The following is a 21792-nucleotide window of genomic DNA, read 5'->3' as shown; positions in this document are numbered from 1 at the left end:
TTTTTGTTGGACATAGCATAGAATGCAATTCAAACACACAACATGAAGTGTTTGCCACTAGCATTGACATAACAGATGATGCTAATAAACATACATAAATACTTTTTACTACGGCAGATGGAGATACAAACAATGAACATAGCTGCGAACATGTTGCAGATTTTGTCAGAAACAATGTTATGTACAGAAATGTGTTTTTAAACTCTGTGTAAATGTGGCTTTAAAAAGATAACAGTACACACCAAAATTTACGCTACTTTTTAACATTGACTATATTTACACTCACTTATGTACTATCATAAATTGTCTACCCTCGATCCCTTACATATTGTTTCTGACATATACAGTTTTGGTCAATAAAGGAATAATGATGTAATTTAATAATTTCATCACAAATACAAACATCATCAAAAAAAAGATAGTTGTTTGTGTAGTATAATTTCAGAAGTAGCAAGGTCATATATGACACAGAATGTACGAATTGCGTATCTGAAACAGTCTAAGGTATGTAATAATTAGTACCAGGACATTTTTATTTGCTAAGAAAACAGCAGTTGCTTCTGCAGAATATTTCAAGTAAAATTTCTGTGATAGTACAATGGTAATAGCAGGCCACTATAATTTTCCGACTACTTAAGAGGTTGTTGGTTACTACTGGATTTGCAGCAATCTCTTTACAACAGATGCATATCAATGGGCACTCACGACAATGATGATCAGCTCCAGTAGGAAAATAACAATCTGAAGCATACATTAGCATTTTGTTAGAAGTGCTGTGGGCAAAAACTGGCTATACAGAAAATGTACATGTGATATGCCATTATAATTGAGCAGCTGCAATGGAAGACACTAGAGGGGAAATCTGAAAAGATAAATAAATATAAAACCTACCCCAACACAATAAATGCATTGCAGGAAGGCTTTTTGGTGAATTACAGAAACTGATGAAAAGGTAAATTGCAAAAAGAACTACTTTTACTAAAAATTAATTTATTTGTCTGTATTGTCCACTGTGGCATGCACATGTAAGAGTGGCAGGATAGAAAACTATATAAAGAAGGCTAAAAAGGACACATGGTTTATGGAGTTTCTGAAAAAAAATTAAAATTGAAAAAAGAAATTTACAAACCTGAAAAATAATTATGTGCAAGTAATCATTGCTAGGAATGTAAATATCAGGTTTCTGAGGCAAATGTTCACATGGCAATAGAAATGTAGGTGATATGATGTTATAGTGGTGCGCACACAAGAAGGCAGGTGGTGGGGTGATGCGCAGTGACCAAGATCAGTGAACCATGTGACACACCAGCCAATAACATAATTCTGCGACATCTGTCAGTAGCATGTGCATCGGCTTGTGTGTGAACATTTAGCATTCATTCTCATGTTAGTGTAAGTATAGTGAGGTTACTTAGCCACTGTAGTGTTCATTATGTGTGACATAAAGCAAACATTATGAGTATTACATCAAGAAGTGACTGATAGTTTCCCGAGCATGTAAATTCTGCTAGGCAGAATCACAAATAGAAACAGTGGCTGGGTGTAGTGCTCACCCATGCATTGCCGGTTGGCAATGACTGGAGTGTGAGCATAGGACAGACACACAGAGAACACTAGTGACACCACAAGGAACTCTGTCACTCTCTGCACAGAATGTATCACGCTGTTGTCTTCTTGTGTGGCACCCAGTTATAGCAGGCGAAAACTAACTCCCCAATATGTACAAGATAAGTAAAACTATATAATGAATCATATTAAAAGCACCTATACATTGCAAGGTTATCTAATAATAATGATGATGATGATGATGACAAATATTGTCTGAAAGACTTCAGTTTTCAAGTATATATGTGTTAAATGAAATGACATTGCTTAGCATCAACGTCTCTCCAAAACTTCAACTTCAAGAATACCAATGTGTGTGCGCATGCGCGCACGCCCGCCCACGCCCACGCCCACACACACACACACACACACACACACACACACACACACACACACACAAACTTGAAAATGTGAAACGTCTTTCAGTGGACAATAACACAGGCTGTAATAGTCCTTGGTACAGATTTATGTTACTTAATATGAGACATAGAACTAAATATCTACCTGCAGACTTGAAAAGGTGATACTCTCACAGCAGGCAAATGACATTATCATCTTATACAAAGGAACAAGTCTATCAAACAATAATAATAATAATAAGAAGAAGAAGAAGAAGAAGAAGAAGAAGGTACAGAACAGAACCAGCAATCAGTCTGCCTCACAAGTGTCAGAATTACTTATACAATTTATGTGATAGATTTAGCATTTGATAAATTTTCTATCAAACCATTCATAGAGTAATGTTACGACAATATTTTCTCCAAATGAACTGAATGTTGTGGACTATTTCCACTTAACACCTAAATGTATATGTATCTATTACTAAGTCCTGTGTTTAAAACTACCACAACATGATAACAATGGATTTAATTTTTAATGTATAAAATAGAAAAGTCACCAGCCTCTACATTAGTTTGAGAACACAGTTCTTTACTAGGTATTGTTCTATTGGAGACTGCATGTCCCTGGTATCATCTGACCTGTGAACTGGTTCACACAGCTAGTAGAGGGCACGCGAGGGGGCTACAGTTTTGCATGTAATGTGGAATATATGTACCTAAAGTCTATCACATAAAACACTCAACAGCAATAACATTAGAAATAGCTGGTCACATGACTGAAAAGTCGACTGACCTCAAACTGGCCACTCGAATGACAGCTGAGTGCAAGATGTGCAACATCAGTGTGTTTAGTCACAGCCAAATTATTGTTTTCTTATGCATGGAACCTTTCATATCCAAGGCCATGCAGGCACTGCGATTTTCAGATATTGTGTCAAGTCTAAACAGAGTATCTCGATTCTAGGAAGACCGCTGCTGCTAGGGTCAACTGTTGTGGTTTCTAACTGTGACTAGACAAGCCACAGTGAAGCAAATCACTCATTAAGTTAATGTTGGGCAACAATAACCAGTGAGAAGCAGTATCATTCCAGAAACACGAACATGCTGTTGGGTACAGAAGCCACTGGCCCACATATGTACCTCTGTACACAGCAAGTCACAGGGTGCAGAGATTAGCATGGGTGCACAACCACCATCATCGGACTTCCAGAGCACGGAGAAAGGTCACCTGGGATTAAGGAGTAATGGTATATGCTGATACACACCAAACAACATAAAACAATGCACCACACTTATCAACAGGGCACCACTGGAGCATGTAGTAAAGGTATTCTTATGTGGAGGATGTTTACACAGGATTAAATAGGGCTCCTATTAGTGTGCCTTAATCTTCCACTACAGAAAAATACAAAACCAAACGATCCAGCCACATGCATACATTAGTTTGCTTACAGAATTCTGCAAGCAATGTGTGCCCCCGAGACAACGCACCTCCACAATCCTATCATTCCTCAACAATGTCAGAATGATTTGAAGAACACTCTACAATCATGAGATTGCTTGTGCGTTCTCCCCCTCCCCCTCATCCTCCTCAGCTCCAGCTCCCATCCATCACATGAAATGAACCCTATTGAGCATATGCAGAACACTAATCATGTGAGATGCATGCCTTGAAAACAGCTCTGTCTATTTTCCATTAGTCGTGGCCAGTGGTTGAGCGGTTGTCGGTCAGTATGTCTCTCCCCATCCCTCCCCCTCTCCACAAAAATTCCTTTTAGCGCCTCAATGTCTGTAGCATGACAAGACACCAGTATCGTCAGGTCAAAACAGCGTGCGACATGCTACTCGGTATGTACCTCTAATTCAACTGCTAATGAGTGTATATCTTATAGCAGCTATGCAAAGCAGAAAGCAGAGCACACAAAACTAACAGCACAGATGGAAATAACAGACAGTAACATCTGTGTTAAGAGGATTATGTAAGGCACATCATATGTCTAGTTTTGTATGTTTTGTAACATTTTATGTAGTTAGTACAGGGTGGTCAGCTAAATCTAAATTATATGGTTTATTTCAGACTTAATTTGCCATGTGAAAGGAGCTGATTAGTGACGAAATTATAGTAATCATGTTTCAACAAACATTCTGTAAGCATTTTAGTATCAACACTTCACAAAAGGATTGTATTAAGGAAATAATGGAAGTATGCAAGTGATATTGACACTCGTCTCCAAATTTGGATGTATGGGGAGAGAAATCAAATGACACCAGTGCCAATACTTTTCAACCTCTTGGTTCATCATTGTGAGTTATCTCGGCTATGTCAAATGTTTACAATGCACTATCCTGAGGCAGTCCAAGTGTTCATCTACTTGTCCATATTTTTCTTGGTGCCTTTACTTCATTCCAGTTCTGTATATAAAATGTAGAGTCCATTTCCTTCAATTTCTTTGTGATTACTCTTATTTTTGTAACATGATAACTGAACAAAATAGATACAGCTCTAGCGTACATGTATTCAGGCTGCTTTCTATCACGAAGTGAAGACAATGAGGAAGAATGTACTAGCTTGTGAACGGGGGAATAGTGACTTGAATAAACTATAAGCCAAAATAACTTTTCAAGTCTTCCGTGAGCTAAGATGCAAGAACTGGTAGGGAGTTACGTAAGAGAAGGAACACTATTAAGCTAAAGGCCATGATATTCTTTTGTTTGTGACACCTCGTTTTGGGAAATTTTCATCAGTAAATATTGTTAACCCTTTCGCTGCTACAGATGTGCTTTCTGCATTCCATGCTGAGGATGGCTTTTGTTATGGCCACATTGCTTGCACATTGCTGGTACCTGTGTTGAGAGACAGCATTCCGACCGATATGAAATACTTATACAATTTTTTAAAAACTATTACATGAAACAAATTGATTTTTGCACATCTTACTGACTGATATCTTTGTGCTTTATAAAGAGCTGAATTTCTTTTCATTATGTGCCACAGTTACTGCACTGCAGAAAATTAAGTAAAGTACCGAGCGAAATTTATAGATTCTGCAGAGGTTAAACACACTACGTAAGCTTTGTGTATGGCTGATTTTAACCCATACAGTGAAGTGAATGAAATACACACACACATATATATAAGATATCAAAATATTATTTAAAACTGAGAGCAGAATGGTATCTCACTTCCTTCTTGAGTTATTGGGTTTCATATCTAATGGATGCCCGCATGTGATGCACCCATTCATGTCCTTGAGCATCACAAATCGTGGTTATGACAACCGTCATATCTCAAATGATTCAAGATACCTAAATGAGGTTTTTTTTTGTGAATAATAGCACACAATGAGGTACACATGTTGTACAATAAATACTCAAACTTTTTTATCCACAGAGATATGGAAGTAACTTCTCTGCAGCAGTGACAAGTCAGCAGCTCAGGACGCATCCAAACATCCATAGGACTGTATGAAAACCCAAGCGGCGCGTGTATACGTGTCTGCAGCACCTGGGGAACAGCGTAGTATGATGTGTACACAAGATCAGAGCAGCAAAATGGTTAAGTAACACGTATAATGAAAGTGATTAATGAAACAGAAAATAATTTGCACGTATGTTAGTTTCTGTTGAATGTTGTGCACTGAGGATAGTGCTATGCAAATATTTTGCTTTCAGATACTTCAAATAAATTAATAATTTTTGAATTATTCCTTTGCAGAAATTCTTCATTTCACAATTTAATCTGGATTAAATATTAAGATATGTAATACAGATATAACTGTTGATGCATGTATGATATTGCGACAAGCAGCAAAATCATACTGTGGTGTTCTGGTCTCATAACCTGCGAACAGTTAATATTAGCAATCAATGAAGTCGTTTTCTTCACAGCATCAGTAGAGATCTTAATTATTCTTTCCTGATTACATACTGTTCTGAACATTCATCACACTGTCGCAACAGACTGTCTTAGCAAACGCTCAAGTTATTTTCCAAGCCAGAGGGTTGTAGAAATACATTTGAATTCTTATTTACACAAAGTATAATGTGATTTCTGTTGGTACAAAAGGATGACCACCTAAATTTGGCCATCTCAAAATTTGCACTTAGATCTTCATTATTAGTACTGAAATAATTCATCTTCATCATCATCATCATCATCATCATCGTTATACTAGTCATCCTTAGACTTTAGGTGACTTCTCACTGCAGCTATTTTGTCAGTATCATGTATTAATACATGATGAAGGAATAATGGTCATCATTACTGGAAAGCTGTGTCTTCAGAATATAATAATACACACACCGTATTAGTCGTATAAGCGCTCAATGCTTCAGTAGTATTAACGGCCTTCACTTACAAAACATCATGTATTTACATTTCCTGTATTTGCAGTGCAAGGAATACTCAGAACTCTAGTAACCCCCCCCCCCTCCCCCCCCACAACACACACACACACACACACACACACACACACACACACACACACACACACTCTCTCTCTCTCTCTCTCTCTCTCTCTCTCTCCACCTACTGCTTCAGACAAAGGTAGGGCCCACACATCTCAAGTTGTGCAGTGCAGAAGCCAAGAGGGAACCAAATGAAAATTACATAACTTAAAATTGAAGTGAGCTGCCTTTGGAGATACTTCTTCAAAGAATGACAATGCAGTCTGTTTGTACAAATTAAGAAAACTGTGTATTCAAATTATTAGACTAAAGCAAATTATTGTAATACTTTGAAATTAAACTGCATAAGTTAAAGAAATATCCTCTTTTTGTTTGATGTTGACATTTTTGAGTGCTGCAGATGCACCTCTTTTTGTAATAAATCACACAATGATTTAAATTTTACAGTGTGGGCACACTACTAGTGCACCTCTAAGTGGACACACAGTGATTTAGTGGTATAAACAGCATTACTTCTTGTTTGTGAGAAAAGTCATTGGCTGTTATGTCCCTGTGCCTTACACTTTTTTAAATGTTAATCAGGTATTATAATGTCTGTTGTCACAATTATCATCAATTTAAATGTGTAGTTGTAACTTTAAAGAAGAAATGTTACAGGAAATATTTTCATACCATGTGAAAAGTTGATGAAAACAATTCCACAGCACAACTTTCTATGATGAATAAAGGCGCGCTTGGTATTAAGTGCATGAATGTCAATTCTTGTGTATAGGTTTGTAATAAATTTATCTTCTGCAAGGTAAATGACTTTAGTCTAATAACTTGAGCATGTATGTAGTACAATTATGAGGGCAACATTCATTCTAGTGGTGCCCTGGATTGCTTTTTTTTCCATTTTCATTCTTTCTTACTGCCCTTATGAATGTAAATTAGTGGTAACAATAAGCAAAACTAAAAGACTTTTTGAAATTATGCAACAACAGGATACTGAGTATCATTAGGCAGACATAGCACAGATGAAGATCTGTACATTAGACATGAAAAAAGTGTTTCTTTATATTGCTTGGATTGTCAAAGCAGTGAGTATTATTATTTTAAAACATGTTAGGATGAAAGATAAACTGCCACACAACACACTATGGGTGTCTCATGCAGTATCAATATACTGTTAGTAATAGAGCTATGCATGTGGAGCCTGAGGAGTATCAGTGTATTTTTTCTTACAGTTTAACTTCAAAGTCTTAACTGATGGATACCCATTTGATCTCTCACGAAAAGCAAAACCAAAAATACAAATGCAAGCACATACTTTAAGTAGCTGCTATGAATCACACAATAAAATTAAGTCTGCTTTGCACTAATAATAATAATAATAATAATAATAATCACATTAGCACTCCAAAAACCATGTGTAAATTATTAGATGACAAATCGACGATCATGCTCATTGTGTGATGCACAAAATGTTTAGTTCATTTTGAGAAAACTGTAACACACTGAAACAAACCAAACGAATACTGTAAAACCATTGGGAATGATTGGTATAGCATTAGCACAAATATGAGGTGATATTGCAGGCAGATGATGGACAAATAATAGGTACTACTGAATGGTGACTTCCATTAGGAGTGATATAAAGATGTTGAAGCATAGTAAGCACCATAAAATTCCACTTATCAGAGTGTTATATTTCTGTACAGTGCCCACAGACCTCTTTATCAGTTAGAACAACAAATACTGTGTAATTAAGGTATTTGTTGTTAGAATGCTGCTATTTACCAGAGTTGGACTCTGGTACAGAAAAGTGCAACAGTCATGCAAAATTACCCTCCAGGAACTTTAACTAGTGAGCACATCCTTGTATACATACAACCTGTCAAAGACACAATCATCTACAGAAACATAGGAAATGCACACATGCTGTTTTTTTTTTTTTTTTTTTTTTAAAAAAAGACTCCCACAGTGCCTTTAGGACACTGAAGAAATTGTCTCCTTCCTGGGAACCAGTCAGGTGCCTGCCATAGTAACAACTCTGTGGTAACAAAACCACAACAATTCCTCATGAACCAGATCTACTCACAGCATTTGTGGGTCTTGGTTACACACACACACTGAAAAATATATTGAAGATGACCAGCTATCCATGTTGTTATGACAAGTCATTACTGTGAAATGGGAACAAAGATGTCGAACATGAAATCTGAATGGAAAAAATTACAAGACAAGGCATCATTTTCACCTAAATCATGGAGGATTGTTTCAATCTCTCACTTTATACCCTTAAATTACAGTATGACTGTAAATTTCTTTTCACTTCATACATTGTGTGTGTCTTCAAAAGGAAGATATACTTAACTCATTTTGCCTGCCGCACAAAATTTTAATCAGGTGAGTGGGGTACACTTCTCTTTACTGGATTTTAGTTAGTAGAAAAATTTGTATATGATACTTTTGAAAGTTTATCAACAACTTGTACATGCAGGCCCACTGAATTTATTTCTTGCTATTTTTACTCTCATTTTCTCAATTTACATTCAAATCATTTCAAACGTTAAATTTGAGAAGACGTTCAATTTTGTAACAGGCATGCAAAGATGTCCAAATTCTAGATACCATTCTGCAAACTTCGTAACTATTAAGATCGTAGATAGAATACTCTTCATTTCTTTTTTTGCACTGAGTAATTATTTGGAAGTTATAAATAAACCAAACTGCAATTTTCATACTCGAATGTACAATAAATATGCAGTATGTGTCATCACTGTTAAACCTATTATCACTTATTTCCAAAACCCATTAGGTTTCCAAGACCTCCTGTTGCTCCTTGTTGCAACTGCCTCATCATATTCTGAAGTCCTGGCATTCCACCTAAAGCAGAAAGGAAAAAAATAATGTAAATTACTACAGGGAAATGTTAAAAATTTAAACACATGCAAAATAATATGCTCATAAGAATGAAAATACCTGTAACTTATCTGAACCAGTTACAGTCTCAAGCTTTACATTCTTTTTCTTGCTGATCTTAGCTATTGAACTACTTGCATGAATGCTTTAAATAAGCACACCCATTGTCATCCAATGCTCTGGAATGAGGAACATCCTAGCCAAGATACTTCCAAACCTACCCAAAGTGGTGTTCCACTGCCCACCCAACCACCACAACATCCTAGTCCATCCCTATGCCATCCCACCCCCGATCTTCTGCCACACGGATCATACCCTTGTGGAAGACCCAGATGCAAGACGTGCCCAATCCACCCACCCATCATAGGCTTATTCTACCCCATCAGGGGCAAGGCCACCTGTGAAAGTAGCCATGTTATGTACCAGCTCTGCTGCAACCACTGTACAGCATTTTACACTGATATGACAAACCACCAGTTGTCAACTAGAATGAATGGCCACTGCCAAACTGTTGCCAAAAACAAGGCGGTAGCTGGCCCACAGATGGTTCCCCACTCTCTCACGAGGCACTTCCCACAAACCCCATCCCGCCTCTCTCCATTCCTCACCCCACCTCACCCCAGTACACTCACCATGGGACTGGAAAGGGCTGGCAGTCAACTGAGCACAATTTAGGGAGAGACGTTTGTGCGTGTGTGTGTGTTTTCCCTACAAGCTTTGAAAAGAAAGTGCATTCCAAAAGCTAGCCAAGCTCTGTACCTTTTATTTGTGTACCTATCGATGATGCAGGGCTTCTGCCTTTCAGCGAGTTGTCTTCTTTATTCCTAAATAATTCATAGTTATCACACTTGGGTTTAAAATCATTGCATGTTCTATAAAGAATACACTCGTGACGATATTTGCCTGAAGAGAAAATATATAGTAATGAGCAGATTTTTAAAAAGCTAACAGTACAATCAATCTCTGACACTTTCTGAAACATATTATAAATAAATTTTACTCTCAGTACATCGAAGACTGTGGCCTCTATATTTGTTCTTTAATATCTCAGTGGCATAAATAAATTCAGCCATTACATCATTATGAAGTAAATTTTCATATAACATTTTACACTGTTGGTGTATCTACAGTTTTCATCCAGTTCTACAAATATTCACAAGCTCAATACAATAGTATGTTACTTTCTCAACTTCAAATTTTGTTCTTATGTGTAAGAAACTAATATTATTACATGGTTGTACTCATCATATACAGCAAGCTCCTGATCTTCAAGGTGAGGATTATCCATGCATAGTTTGACAAATTTTGAAAAATAAAAAAATGAAGCCTGAAATATTGTTATAATCAGAACCAATATTTTCATTTAGAACATAAATTTCTGGTGGTTCAGTAGATCAGGAATAAATGTGTGACTGGTTTAATAGCTATGTCTCTGAACCTGGATCTGAGCCGATATGTGACATGGATGTAGTGAACAAAGCGTGTTCGGTAACAGACGAGAGCAAACATGCGGCAATCTGGGAGCCAATCAGCACATATATAGCAGTACAAAAATGTGTTTATCTGTCACTACAGTATGCCAAACAAATTTTGATTGACTGCACTGATGTTTTAACTCTCCAAAATACGAGAAGCTACCTTCCTTCTTCCTTCCTTCCTGTCTGGCGCCCTTTATCTGGTCAATGCCATGTTGGGACTGGTATGATGCTGCTTCTGTTGTGTGGAGAACCAATCGTGTCTGCATATACAGGTAGAAGCTGACCTCAGGGAAGATCAATTTGGATTCCGTACAAATATTGGAACACGTGAGGCAATACTGACCCAACAAATTATCTTAGAAGATAAGTTAAGGAAAGTCAAACCTACATTTCTAGCATTTGTAGATTTAGAGAAAGCTTTTGACAATGTTGACTGGAATACTCTCTTTAAAATTTTGAAGGTGGCAGGGGTCAAATACAGGGAGTGAAAGGCTATTTAAAATTTGTACAGAAACCAGATGGCAGTTATAAGAGTCAAGGAACATGAAAGGGAAGCAGTGGTAGGGAGGGGAGTGAGACGGGGTTGTAGCCTCTCCCCAATGTTATTCAATCTGTATATTGAGCAAGCAGTGAAGGAAACAAAATAAAAATACAGAGTAGGTATTAAAATCCATGGAGAAGAAATAAAAATTTTGAGGTTCGTCGATGACATTGTAATTCTGTCATAGACAGCAAAGGACTTGGAAGAGCAGTTGAACAGAATGGACAGTGTCTTGAAAGGAGGCTATAAGATGAACATCAACAAAAGGAAAACGAGGCTACTGGAATGTAGTCAAATTAAGCCGGGTGATGCTGAGCGAATTAGATTACGAAATGAGACACTTAAAGTAGTAAAGGAGCTGTGCTATTTGGGGAGCAAAATAACTGTTGATGGTCAAAGTAGAGAGGATATAAAATTTTGACTGGCAATGGCAAGGAAAGCATTTCTGAAGAAGAGAAATTTGTTAACATCCAGTATAGATTTAAGTGTCAGGAAGTCGTTTCTGAAAGTATTTGTATGGGATGTAGCTATGTATGGAAGTGAAACATGGACAATCAATATTTTGACAAGAAGGGAATAGAAGCTTTCAAAATGTGGTGCTACAGAAGAATGCTGAAGATTAGATGGGTAGATCACATAACCAATGAGGAGGTATTGAACAGAATTGGGGAGAAGAGGAGTTTGTGGCACAACTTGACTAGAAGAAGGGATCAGTTGATAGGACATGTTCTGAGGCATCAAGGGATCACCACTTTAGTATTGGAGGGCAGCGTGGAGGGTAAAAATCATAGAGGGAGACCAAGAGATGAATACACTAAGCAGATTCAGAAGGATGTAGGTTGCAGTGGGTACTGGGAGATGATGAAGCTTGCACAGGATAGAGTAGCATGGAGAGCTGCATCAAACCAGTCTCAGGACTGAAGACCACAACAACAACAACACTCCCAAAGGCATTTTAAAGCTACTGCCAGCTACCTTTCTCCTCTTGGGGGTGGAATTTGTGTACTACTGCTACTACTACCACTACTACTGTCTGTGTGTAGTGGAACCAACCCACTATTCACTGAAGAGAATGTGGAAAACCATCTAAACCAACATCCAGGCTGACCAGCACACCACCCCATATCATTAATCCATGAGTATTCAATCTGGGGCTGGCATTCCTCCCTGTGTCCCAGAAGCAGGCACTTTAGCAAATGAGAACTATTGTCAGGAAAAATGTGAATTGAAATAGAAAATAACTGATGATTATTTTGCAAAATTGAATGGATGATACAAAGTACAGTATGTTTTAAGTGTAACTTTATAAAATAGTTGTCAGCTTCTGGTGAGTAACCTGTAAGCCATGCAGTGGGCTTTCAAATGTGACATGTGGCTTATTTCTTAGATACAGAAAATTGCCGTTCCCAGTAAAAAACATATTTATTTTGGACTATCCATGTTTTGTAGCATGAGTTTTGTATTAACCGGGACAATCCGGAGCTTGCTGCACATTTCTTCAAGTACTTATAAAAAAGACTTGCACAAAGAGACAGGTAACATTAATTTTCATTTTGTGATTTCATTAATACAAAGTATATCAGATATAATACATGCTATCACATATTCTTTACTGAAAGTGTGTTATGTTTATGTTGTTACCAAGTCTTTAAATATAATATCCAATGACAGAATCCTATTATGTACACCTGACATACCACATTACAGGAAGTCTTATCGAAGTGCAAATCATTTCCTGTTTTGTGTTGACAAAATTTTTAACCATGATCTCAGAGAATCTAGATTTTTTTTAATAACATTTCTTTAGTATGTCTGCTTATTGTCGACACAGAATCACAATGAAGTGTCTGGTATATGTTGCGAGTGGTTGCCAGGCTTACACAGTTTACTGTGTCCTGCGGGAGGTCTCTCATAAAACTCATAGTCTGCCACTTATGTCCAAAACCAACTAACTGATCACTAAGAGTTAAGTTTGATCATTGATTCAAATGTGCTATGGCTCATTTGTCATCTTGTTCATCTGAAAAGCTGATTGCAGCACAATGTTCCTTGGTTTACACAGCAGCTCCGGGTCTGCAGAGAGATATTAGTTCATGTTTGCTTGGTTTGTAATCAGGTACACAAAAATCTGACTACATTATTGGAGCCAAAATTGGGCCTATACAAACCCTGCAAACCAAATTTTGAGAAGCTTGTAAAAAGTTAAACATTTGTTAAGAGATACTCCATTAAAATTATAGTAAACTCGGGGAAGTTCATTTATTTATTGTGATAGGAGACACACAGGATATGCTTGCTGATCATTTTCAATGGGGAATTATAAAACTTTTTTGACAAAATTAACCACAATTTACATCTTGTAAGGTGAGAATTATTATGAAATGAATGACGGAAAATGTGTAAGTTCCCAGTTTTCACCAGCTATGAGAAATTTCATGCAGAACTCTCGACATGCCGCTCTGAACTTTGTTCCACTTCATTCTACTTTTGTTTACTATTCTGATGGTGAAAATGGGTTTCGTCTCACAACAAGGATGCACCAGAGCACATTTTGTTGATATAAACAACAAAAAACATAATGCAGTAGAGCCCAGCTTTTCAAGGAACTTTTTTTGTGTGATATACAGGGTCTTACAAAAAGGTACGGCCAAACTTTCAGAAAACATTCCTCACACACAAATAAAGAAAAGATGTTATGTGGACATGTGTGCGGAAACGCTTAATTTCCATGTTAGAGCTCATTTTAGTTTCGTCAGTATGAACTGTACTTCCTCAATTCACCGCCAGTTGGCCCAATTAAAGGAAGGGAATGTTGACTTCGGTGCTTGTGTTGACATGCGACTCATTGCTCTACAGTACTAGCTTCAAGCACATCAGCACGTAGCATCAACAGGTTAGTGTTCATCACGAATGTCATTTTGCAGTCAGTGCAATGTTTACAAATGCGGAGTTGGCAGATGCCCATTTGATGTATGGATTAGCACGGGGCAATAGCCGTGGCGCGGTACGTTTGTATGGAGACATATCCAGAACGAAGGTGTCCCGACAGGAAGACGTTCGAAGCAATTGATCGGCGTCTTAGGGAGCATGGAACATTCCAGCCTATGACTCGCGACTGGGGAAGACCTAGAACGATGACGACACCTGCAATGGACAAGGCAATTCTTTGTGCAGTTGACGATAACCCTAATGTCAGCGTCAGAGAAGTTGCTGCTGTACAAGGTAATGTTGACCATGTCACCGTATGGAGAGAACCAGTTGTTTCCGTACCATGTACAGCGTGTGCAGGCACTATCAGCAGCTGATTGGCCTCCACGGGTACACTTCTGCGAATGGTTCATCCAACAATGTGTCAATCCTCATTTCAGTGCAAATGTTCTGTTTACGGATGAGGCTTCATTCCAATGTGATCAAATTGTAAATGTGTGTTGTTCTGCCTCTCTTGCACTGTAATGATGTTTATGAGGTTACAAAGTATACTATGCCTCCTCCATTGTGCAGAAAACTGCATGTACACACACACACACACACACACACACACACAATATTTGTTTGTGAAAAATCCCAGAAAACACTTACATAAATATTTGCACTTGACAATGAGAATAACTTCTTGAAACATGCCATGCTAAGCATGAAAAAATATGTAAGTGGTGCAGTGTTTCATTACTCAAGCCAGAAACATTTGAGCAACAGAAAGAGAGCAATGGTGTCAACTAGCACTACAAATTGCCAAACAACATAACATATCCAATGAGTGTTCACACAAAGGTGTCATAATGATCATGAAGCTGTGCATGCACAGAAAAAACAATTTGAAAACAATTGTGATCAGTCATGATACCTTTATTTGAAAGAACTTTTACTCCCACAGTCATCATGCCGAAGTGTAGGGGGAGGAGACTAAGCATGGATTGTTCCGAATTTTACTGATTTACATCTGCTGAGCAGAGCACCCTGGTTTCAAGAAATTTAACTATGTAATGTTTGTAAATGCTACTTGAAGGCCAACAACATTCCACGGGATTATCTGCTTTCAGCAGCAGAAGCACTACCAGTGCATGTTGATACATTTTGCAACACAGAGATCTTGCTGCTGGTTTAAAATGTTTTATGACTGTGTTGTACCATTTGAATCAACTTAACGTCATATTTGTGCTATACTGCATCTATTTAGTCTTGATGAACATCTATTCTGATAGCATACAAGGATCTCATAGCAAGCACTGACATGCATGCTCTGTTCGGAAGAAAGATTTTCTGACAACAAGCTTTTGGAAGCTCAAGCCTAAGGACTGCTTGTAGCAGATCACCACAGAACAATGCAATTAAAAATTTCCCACAGAGAAATGATTGGGAGAGCTGTATGATAAATCTGTGCAGAGGCTCATTGCCTGGAGTCTCATTAGGGGGCAGGTAAATGGAACATATTATCACTGTACTTGGTACATGTACACCTGCAGGAACTGCTCGTATGTTTCTACTTGCGTGAAATGTGAAGTTACATGATTTGTAAAGTCAGTCACACTACATTCAGCTCTCCCTCCACTGAGATGGCCCTTTCACAAGAGGCTAAGAACTTTTAGCAAAGAGACATTAGTAGTTTAAGAATTAATCTTTTAGAGACAAGGCAATACAAGTCTCACTTGTGCCATGAGCCTCAATTCCTCCACATGAATTATTAATAGTATGGGAGCAACTTCATTGGTTAAGTATTTTTGTGCTCCTCTTTTCTCTCAACATATTTGGAGATATGTGTTACAGGGAAATAAAATTACTCCCTGCGTCCCTCAGAAGGAATTCCATGTCTTCCACAAATTGGTTCTTGTCACACAAAAATAGCATCTAACACTCTGATACTTTTGGAGATAGTCTTTAAGTGTTTTAGCTTTTGACCTGAAGTTTAGTCTTTGTGACACTGGAATTTTTTGTGTACTATTTGCTACCTCATTTGGTGATTTGTTTACACCCTAAATATTCAAGCAAGTGAAATGAAGCTGAGATGTGGGGAAACTATCCTATAGCTTGCCTGACTGAATTGCCTCAAGAGCCATCCACCCCATAAACACAAAGTACACCTTGAGATTGACAAGGCTCTATAATGATTTGCATTGTCCCCACAGTTCCACTTTTGTGCCCTGCAGTGGTTGGTGAATCATGGCCACTTTCCTAGAAGCTCTGCGTTCACTGCCTTGGAAGAGTTTAAATCCTCTGCTGTCATAAAACTTACTTCCATCTTTCTCCAAGCACTATTAGATTTTTCTTGATGTTCAGCTATTTGACATCTTTGAACTCCTGTTCATGTTGAGCTTAGCAACAAAGAACCATATTTTCCTTTTGATGTTCACAGCAAGTGTATGAATAATACATCCATATAGCCAAGTGCATCATATGACCCTTACCAGGAGACCATGGAGCACATTGCCCCCATCAAATCTGCCTAGCTGACTAATGAGGGGGGATTGGTGTTCCAGTTAGCCTGGATATGATTTTTAGGCAGTTTCCCACTTCTTTCTATATATACAACAGGCTGTTTCCCATGTCCCACCTCAGTTACACAATGCACAACCACTTCAAAAACTGTCACATGGCATATGCGCACACTTGAAGGGTACACAGATTCCTGTCCTGGAAGAGCAGGGTGGGGGTGGGGGTAGGAGGGGCTGGCAGTAAGTTTCAAAATGCCTTTGGGAGTGACAATCCCATGGTAATAATACAAATATGGCTGGTTCTCCGCAAAATTGGAGAGGCAACATATCATTCTTAATCATGCATCAGGTGGATACAGGGCAACAGAAAGAAAGTAAAGGATTAAGTGGACAAATAAACAGGACTGTTTGAGCTTCACATGGTCAATCATTTACTCCCATGACCTGTGTATGCGGCAATGACTTGAGAAACAGTTGCTATTGCCGCACACATACAACTATGATCTTTACTATGTGTATAAACTGTCCATTTGTCTTTGTGTGTCTTATAAGCACTTTGCAGTGATTATTTACAAACTGTTTCAAAAAATACAGTAAGCATCATCATCACACAGAACACAAAATAATGAAATGTAACTGTTGTCAAAAGCAGAGCTTCAGATACACTACATCAATAAATGTTTTTTGTTGAAGATGAAGTGATGATATTATATTGAACAATTTCTGTTTGTGAATTAACTAATGTAGTGAAAGCCTAATTTTTAACAATATTCTACATGTGCACTTCACTACAACAACTGTTCAACATATACCACCAAGAAGAAGAGAGAAGATTCAGTTAAACATAAATATGTATGAATGAAAATAAATACCCATGTGTTGAAGAACCCTAGGATCCATCATCTTCGCCATCTGTTGATTAAGTTTCGTCATCTGGGCTTGATTTACATTCTTTGCCATATCACCACCTTTGAATAATCCTTTTATTCCACCCATCTTCTTTACAACTGCAGCAAATTTTGTGTACTGTGAGATAAGTTCTTTAACTTCCCTTTCAGTCACTCCTGAACCTTGTGCAACCCTCACTATTCTTGAGGATTGTTTTGTAAATAGTTTCGCACCATCGCGGCTGTCTAATTCTGAAATAAAATTAAACCACATGGAAAATGAGCAGACAGAGAATTATTAATTAGGGTGAACGCAATTTTTATTTCAGATAAACGGTTTTTATAGAAATAAAATAAAATTATTTCATACCACCATCATTCATGCTGTCCATAATTGTCATGAGCCTCTTCAATCTGGCCATTGAATCCTGTTCACTACCTTTCGATAAGAAATCTGTACTAAACCCAGGTATCATACCCTAAAACAAGATGAAATGACAATCGATAAATACTGACTGTGGGAAACACAGGACTCACTGATTATCAGCTCTGTACTATTTGAAAATTTTATATACTATTAGAAAGCAACTCACCATTATTTGTGAAAAAGGACCCATTTTCATAATATTCTGAAACTGCTCGTACATATCACGTAATGTGAACTGCCCATGTTTTATCTTTTCTATTAATTCCTCATTGTCATCTAGTTTCAGCTCATTTACTTTGTCAATTAAACCTTCTATATCGCCCATCCCTAAAAGCTTACTAATGAACGGTTTTGTTTTAAATGGTTCAAAGTCATCAATATGTTCTCCTGTTCCAATGAAAATAATAGGACTTTGTGTAGCTGCAACACTAAGACAGAAAAAGGAAAGCCTCTGAAAATTTATCACAATTTGAGACGGTAGTGACAACAAATCTACAAAATAAAAGTAACACTTACGCACTGAGAGCACCTCCACCTTTAGCATGTCCATCAAGCTTTGTTATTATAACTGAACCAACATCAACCTTCTCCTTGAATGCACGAGCCTGTGCTTCACAGGCCTGACCTATTGTTGCATCCATCACGAATATGATATTATCTGGTTTCTGAGGAGAATAAAAAATTTGTTGAGTTTAGTTAAATAAAATAATTAACAAACAACAAGTTTCAGAATATTACTTACAATTGCATTTGAAACTTGCAACATTTCTTCAAAAAGTGATTCTTCTTGTTTATGTCGTCCACTTGTATCAACAATTATTATCTCAAAGCCTTCTTTCTTGAACATTTCTACACCATCTTGTGCTATAACTACAGGATCTACTTCAGTGTAACTGCATCAAAGAAACAAAGATAAATGATTAACTTAATAGGAAATGTGAGATGATGACTCACTGAAACAGAAGTTCAACAAATTTTAGACACCTGCACGCATTGAAGAAAAGCAAACAAAGAATACCTATGGAGTACTGCAAGCAAGTAAAAGAATGTCTATCATAGACATTACAGCAAAAAAGAAAAGTCCACAATACAGTATCTACACCAACCACTTACTCCTAATTGCTGTGACGGTAAAGTTAAGTAGGTGATACTGAAAAAAATGTTGAAAAATCTGAACATTAGATTCCTACCCAAGCACATATTTATCAAAATTAAAATTATTTATTCAGTGGGATATCATAGGAAAGGGTACAACAATGCTAAGACATCAGAAGACATGAAATGACTGAAAAGAGCATGCTGCAAAATACACTTTTTGAACTTTGCAGGACTTACAATACACAAACAACAAGGCTGAGATAAAACTGGCCCAGAAAATATTTATAATCCTGCTGTGAAATAAGTTATACTAGTCAATCAACAGGAGAACTACTACTTATGGAAGCGAATGGAAATGACTACAATTGTTATGAAATGCAGAAAACGCTTTTTGGACCTTTTTAATTTTAGACACCTGTACAAATAGTGTAAGGCATGTACATGATGCTAAATGGCTTTAGAGAAATTCCAGTTACAAATCCCTTTGATATGGCACACTGTTCATTGTGTTAGTTGACCTTCTAACCCAAATAGTTCCAAAATATACCATTTTCAAATTCTGTTATGCAGTTGACCAAATAATGAATAATTATTGTGTGAATCACTCAGCAGGTGTTATAAAACAACTGTTAATATTAATGAGATTCCAGTGACAATGAGCATGATTGAAGCCAGATGAGAATATTCCAATTTTTCTATTAATGAAATTGATTATATGAAAAATTGGATTAGGTTTGGATTGTCATTTTCTCCCATCTTTTACTTGCCCTGGACTATCAGCAAGCGCCCCCCCCCCCCCAACTCTCCCACTAAAAAACTGTAACATTATTTAAACAACTAGAGAATCAAAAGTAACTATTTCCATTACAATACTCACATCTTCAAAGTTTATTATGATGATAAAAAAAAAAAAAAAAAAAAAAAAAAAAAACGGATATAAGCACACCAGATAAAAAAAATTGTCACCACCAGGAGACACCTTGCTAACACATTTTATCACCACCTCTAGACTTGATAATGGCCTGAATTTGGAAAGGAAGAGAGTCCATAATTTTCATCAGGTATGCTACATCTAGCTGATGTGACCCATTGATAATTAAATTCTGTGGAGGCACCAAACTGCAAATAATGTATTGGCTGTCTTATGCAATTAAGATCGGGTGATTTAGTACGGTATTCAATATTTGATAGGGTGACCGAGTGTTTGTCAAACATGGAATGTATGCACACACCCGTGTGAACAGGGCTGTTGTCATCCCTGAAGATGGGAGTGTTGTTAACATATTCACCATGAAAATACTACAGAAAGGCAACACCAGGACACCAAGAATGTTGAAATAAACATCCTATGTTCCCGGTAACCTGAATGAGTGATCCAAGGTCACAGTGTGAAAAACACCCTCAAAATCTCACAGAATCACTTTTGGCCTGAATTAGATGCTCCACACACTCACTGAGCTGTCAATGTACTCGATACCTTGCATCACTTGAAAGGACACAAAATTGTTACTCATCAGATCACACTACATGCTTCCAATCATGTACTGCCCAGTTTCTGTGTTGTTTGGTTCAATGAAGTTAACATGAGCAATGATCTTTTGCAAGATACCCCGACTCCAAATGACCACTACATGTAGTTCACTCCTCATTGTTTGCTTGGAAACTGGTTGAGACTGACCTGCATGCATTAACAGCAGCAGTTCCTGTCAGGTTTGATACTGATTGTCACTGACATGCTGTGACGCTCACCTCTAGTTCCTGTCAATTACTATCTTTTTACAACCACTGCTCTTTCTTACACTATGTTAGATGGCTGCTAGTGGCACACCATTCTTATAGACAAAAAAAGTCATGTAGCTTCGTTCACAGTGTGATCATGGGTGCATCCCAACATGATAGTTCCCTCCTGACATTCTGTCATGTCTTCACATTACACATCATACTGAACTGCTTCCATACAACTAATTGTGAGGTACACATCACTTCACTGCCATGACATATGTCACCAGATGGCTTTATAGCAATGCAATGTTTTAAAATATTTATTGCTCTTCATTCTTTTGAGAGGTTTAGCCATTTCATCTGGTGTGTTTTGGTTGCTACTCTTTACGTCTAATCTCACTCCTGTATCTTTATATCAGGGGCATCCAGGTCTTCAGAGTTCTAAAAATTGAACATAAAAAAATTATTTCTCCTGCCTGGATCCTTTGTTCTTGTTTTACTGTTAAGAAGTAACAGTCTGTTCTTTAAAGATTATAGGGACTGCCACAGTTTTATAAAATTTCATCACCAACTCAACACTGGCACTGTCATTTGAACTTGTTTTAGTTGTGCCACATAAGATATAGAATGCTTTTATTTTGAAGTTAATATCTCTTAAACTGTCTAAATGTTAGTTATATACAAGGTTATCCCAGCAGATCAAATATTCCATCATCTTTTGGTCACACATCTGGGATATTATTAATTCTTTTTCTGATATTTCAACTGACAACCTTTCAGCTGTTCTGAGGGTGAGTCACTTGCAAGACTTTTAAATCACTTTACGCAATACTGTGCAGTAATCATGCATATGTCAGAGGTAACACTGTTGGTAACAAGAGCATCAGTCATAGCCAAAATTTTATGCATTTAAGGGTAATATAAAACAAGTGCAGACTCGGCAAATACACAGT

At 37.4% G+C, this 21792-nt stretch overlaps 1 protein-coding gene across 1 annotated transcript in view; it reads right to left on the bottom strand.

Moving 5' to 3' along the window:
• Nucleotides 1–8826: 8826 nt before the first annotated feature.
• Nucleotides 8827–21792, bottom strand: part of LOC124721566 (signal recognition particle 54 kDa protein) — a 53601-nt gene continuing 40635 nt past the window's right edge. Inside the window, exons 4-9 of the mRNA XM_047246606.1 lie at nt 18762–18912; nt 18536–18684; nt 18186–18447; nt 17963–18071; nt 17578–17844; nt 8827–9221 (exon numbers count right to left, since the gene is read on the bottom strand). Coding sequence (XP_047102562.1) covers nt 9130–9221; nt 17578–17844; nt 17963–18071; nt 18186–18447; nt 18536–18684; nt 18762–18912 — 1030 coding nt within the window. The 3' untranslated portion in view covers nt 8827–9129. The remainder of the gene's footprint in view (nt 9222–17577; nt 17845–17962; nt 18072–18185; nt 18448–18535; nt 18685–18761; nt 18913–21792) is intronic.

Source organism: Schistocerca piceifrons, chromosome X, assembly GCF_021461385.2.
Source record: "Schistocerca piceifrons isolate TAMUIC-IGC-003096 chromosome X, iqSchPice1.1, whole genome shotgun sequence".
NCBI lineage: Eukaryota > Metazoa > Arthropoda > Insecta > Orthoptera > Acrididae > Schistocerca > Schistocerca piceifrons.
Note: the sequence above shows the minus strand (reverse complement) of the source record. Positions and strands in the feature narration are given on the sequence as shown.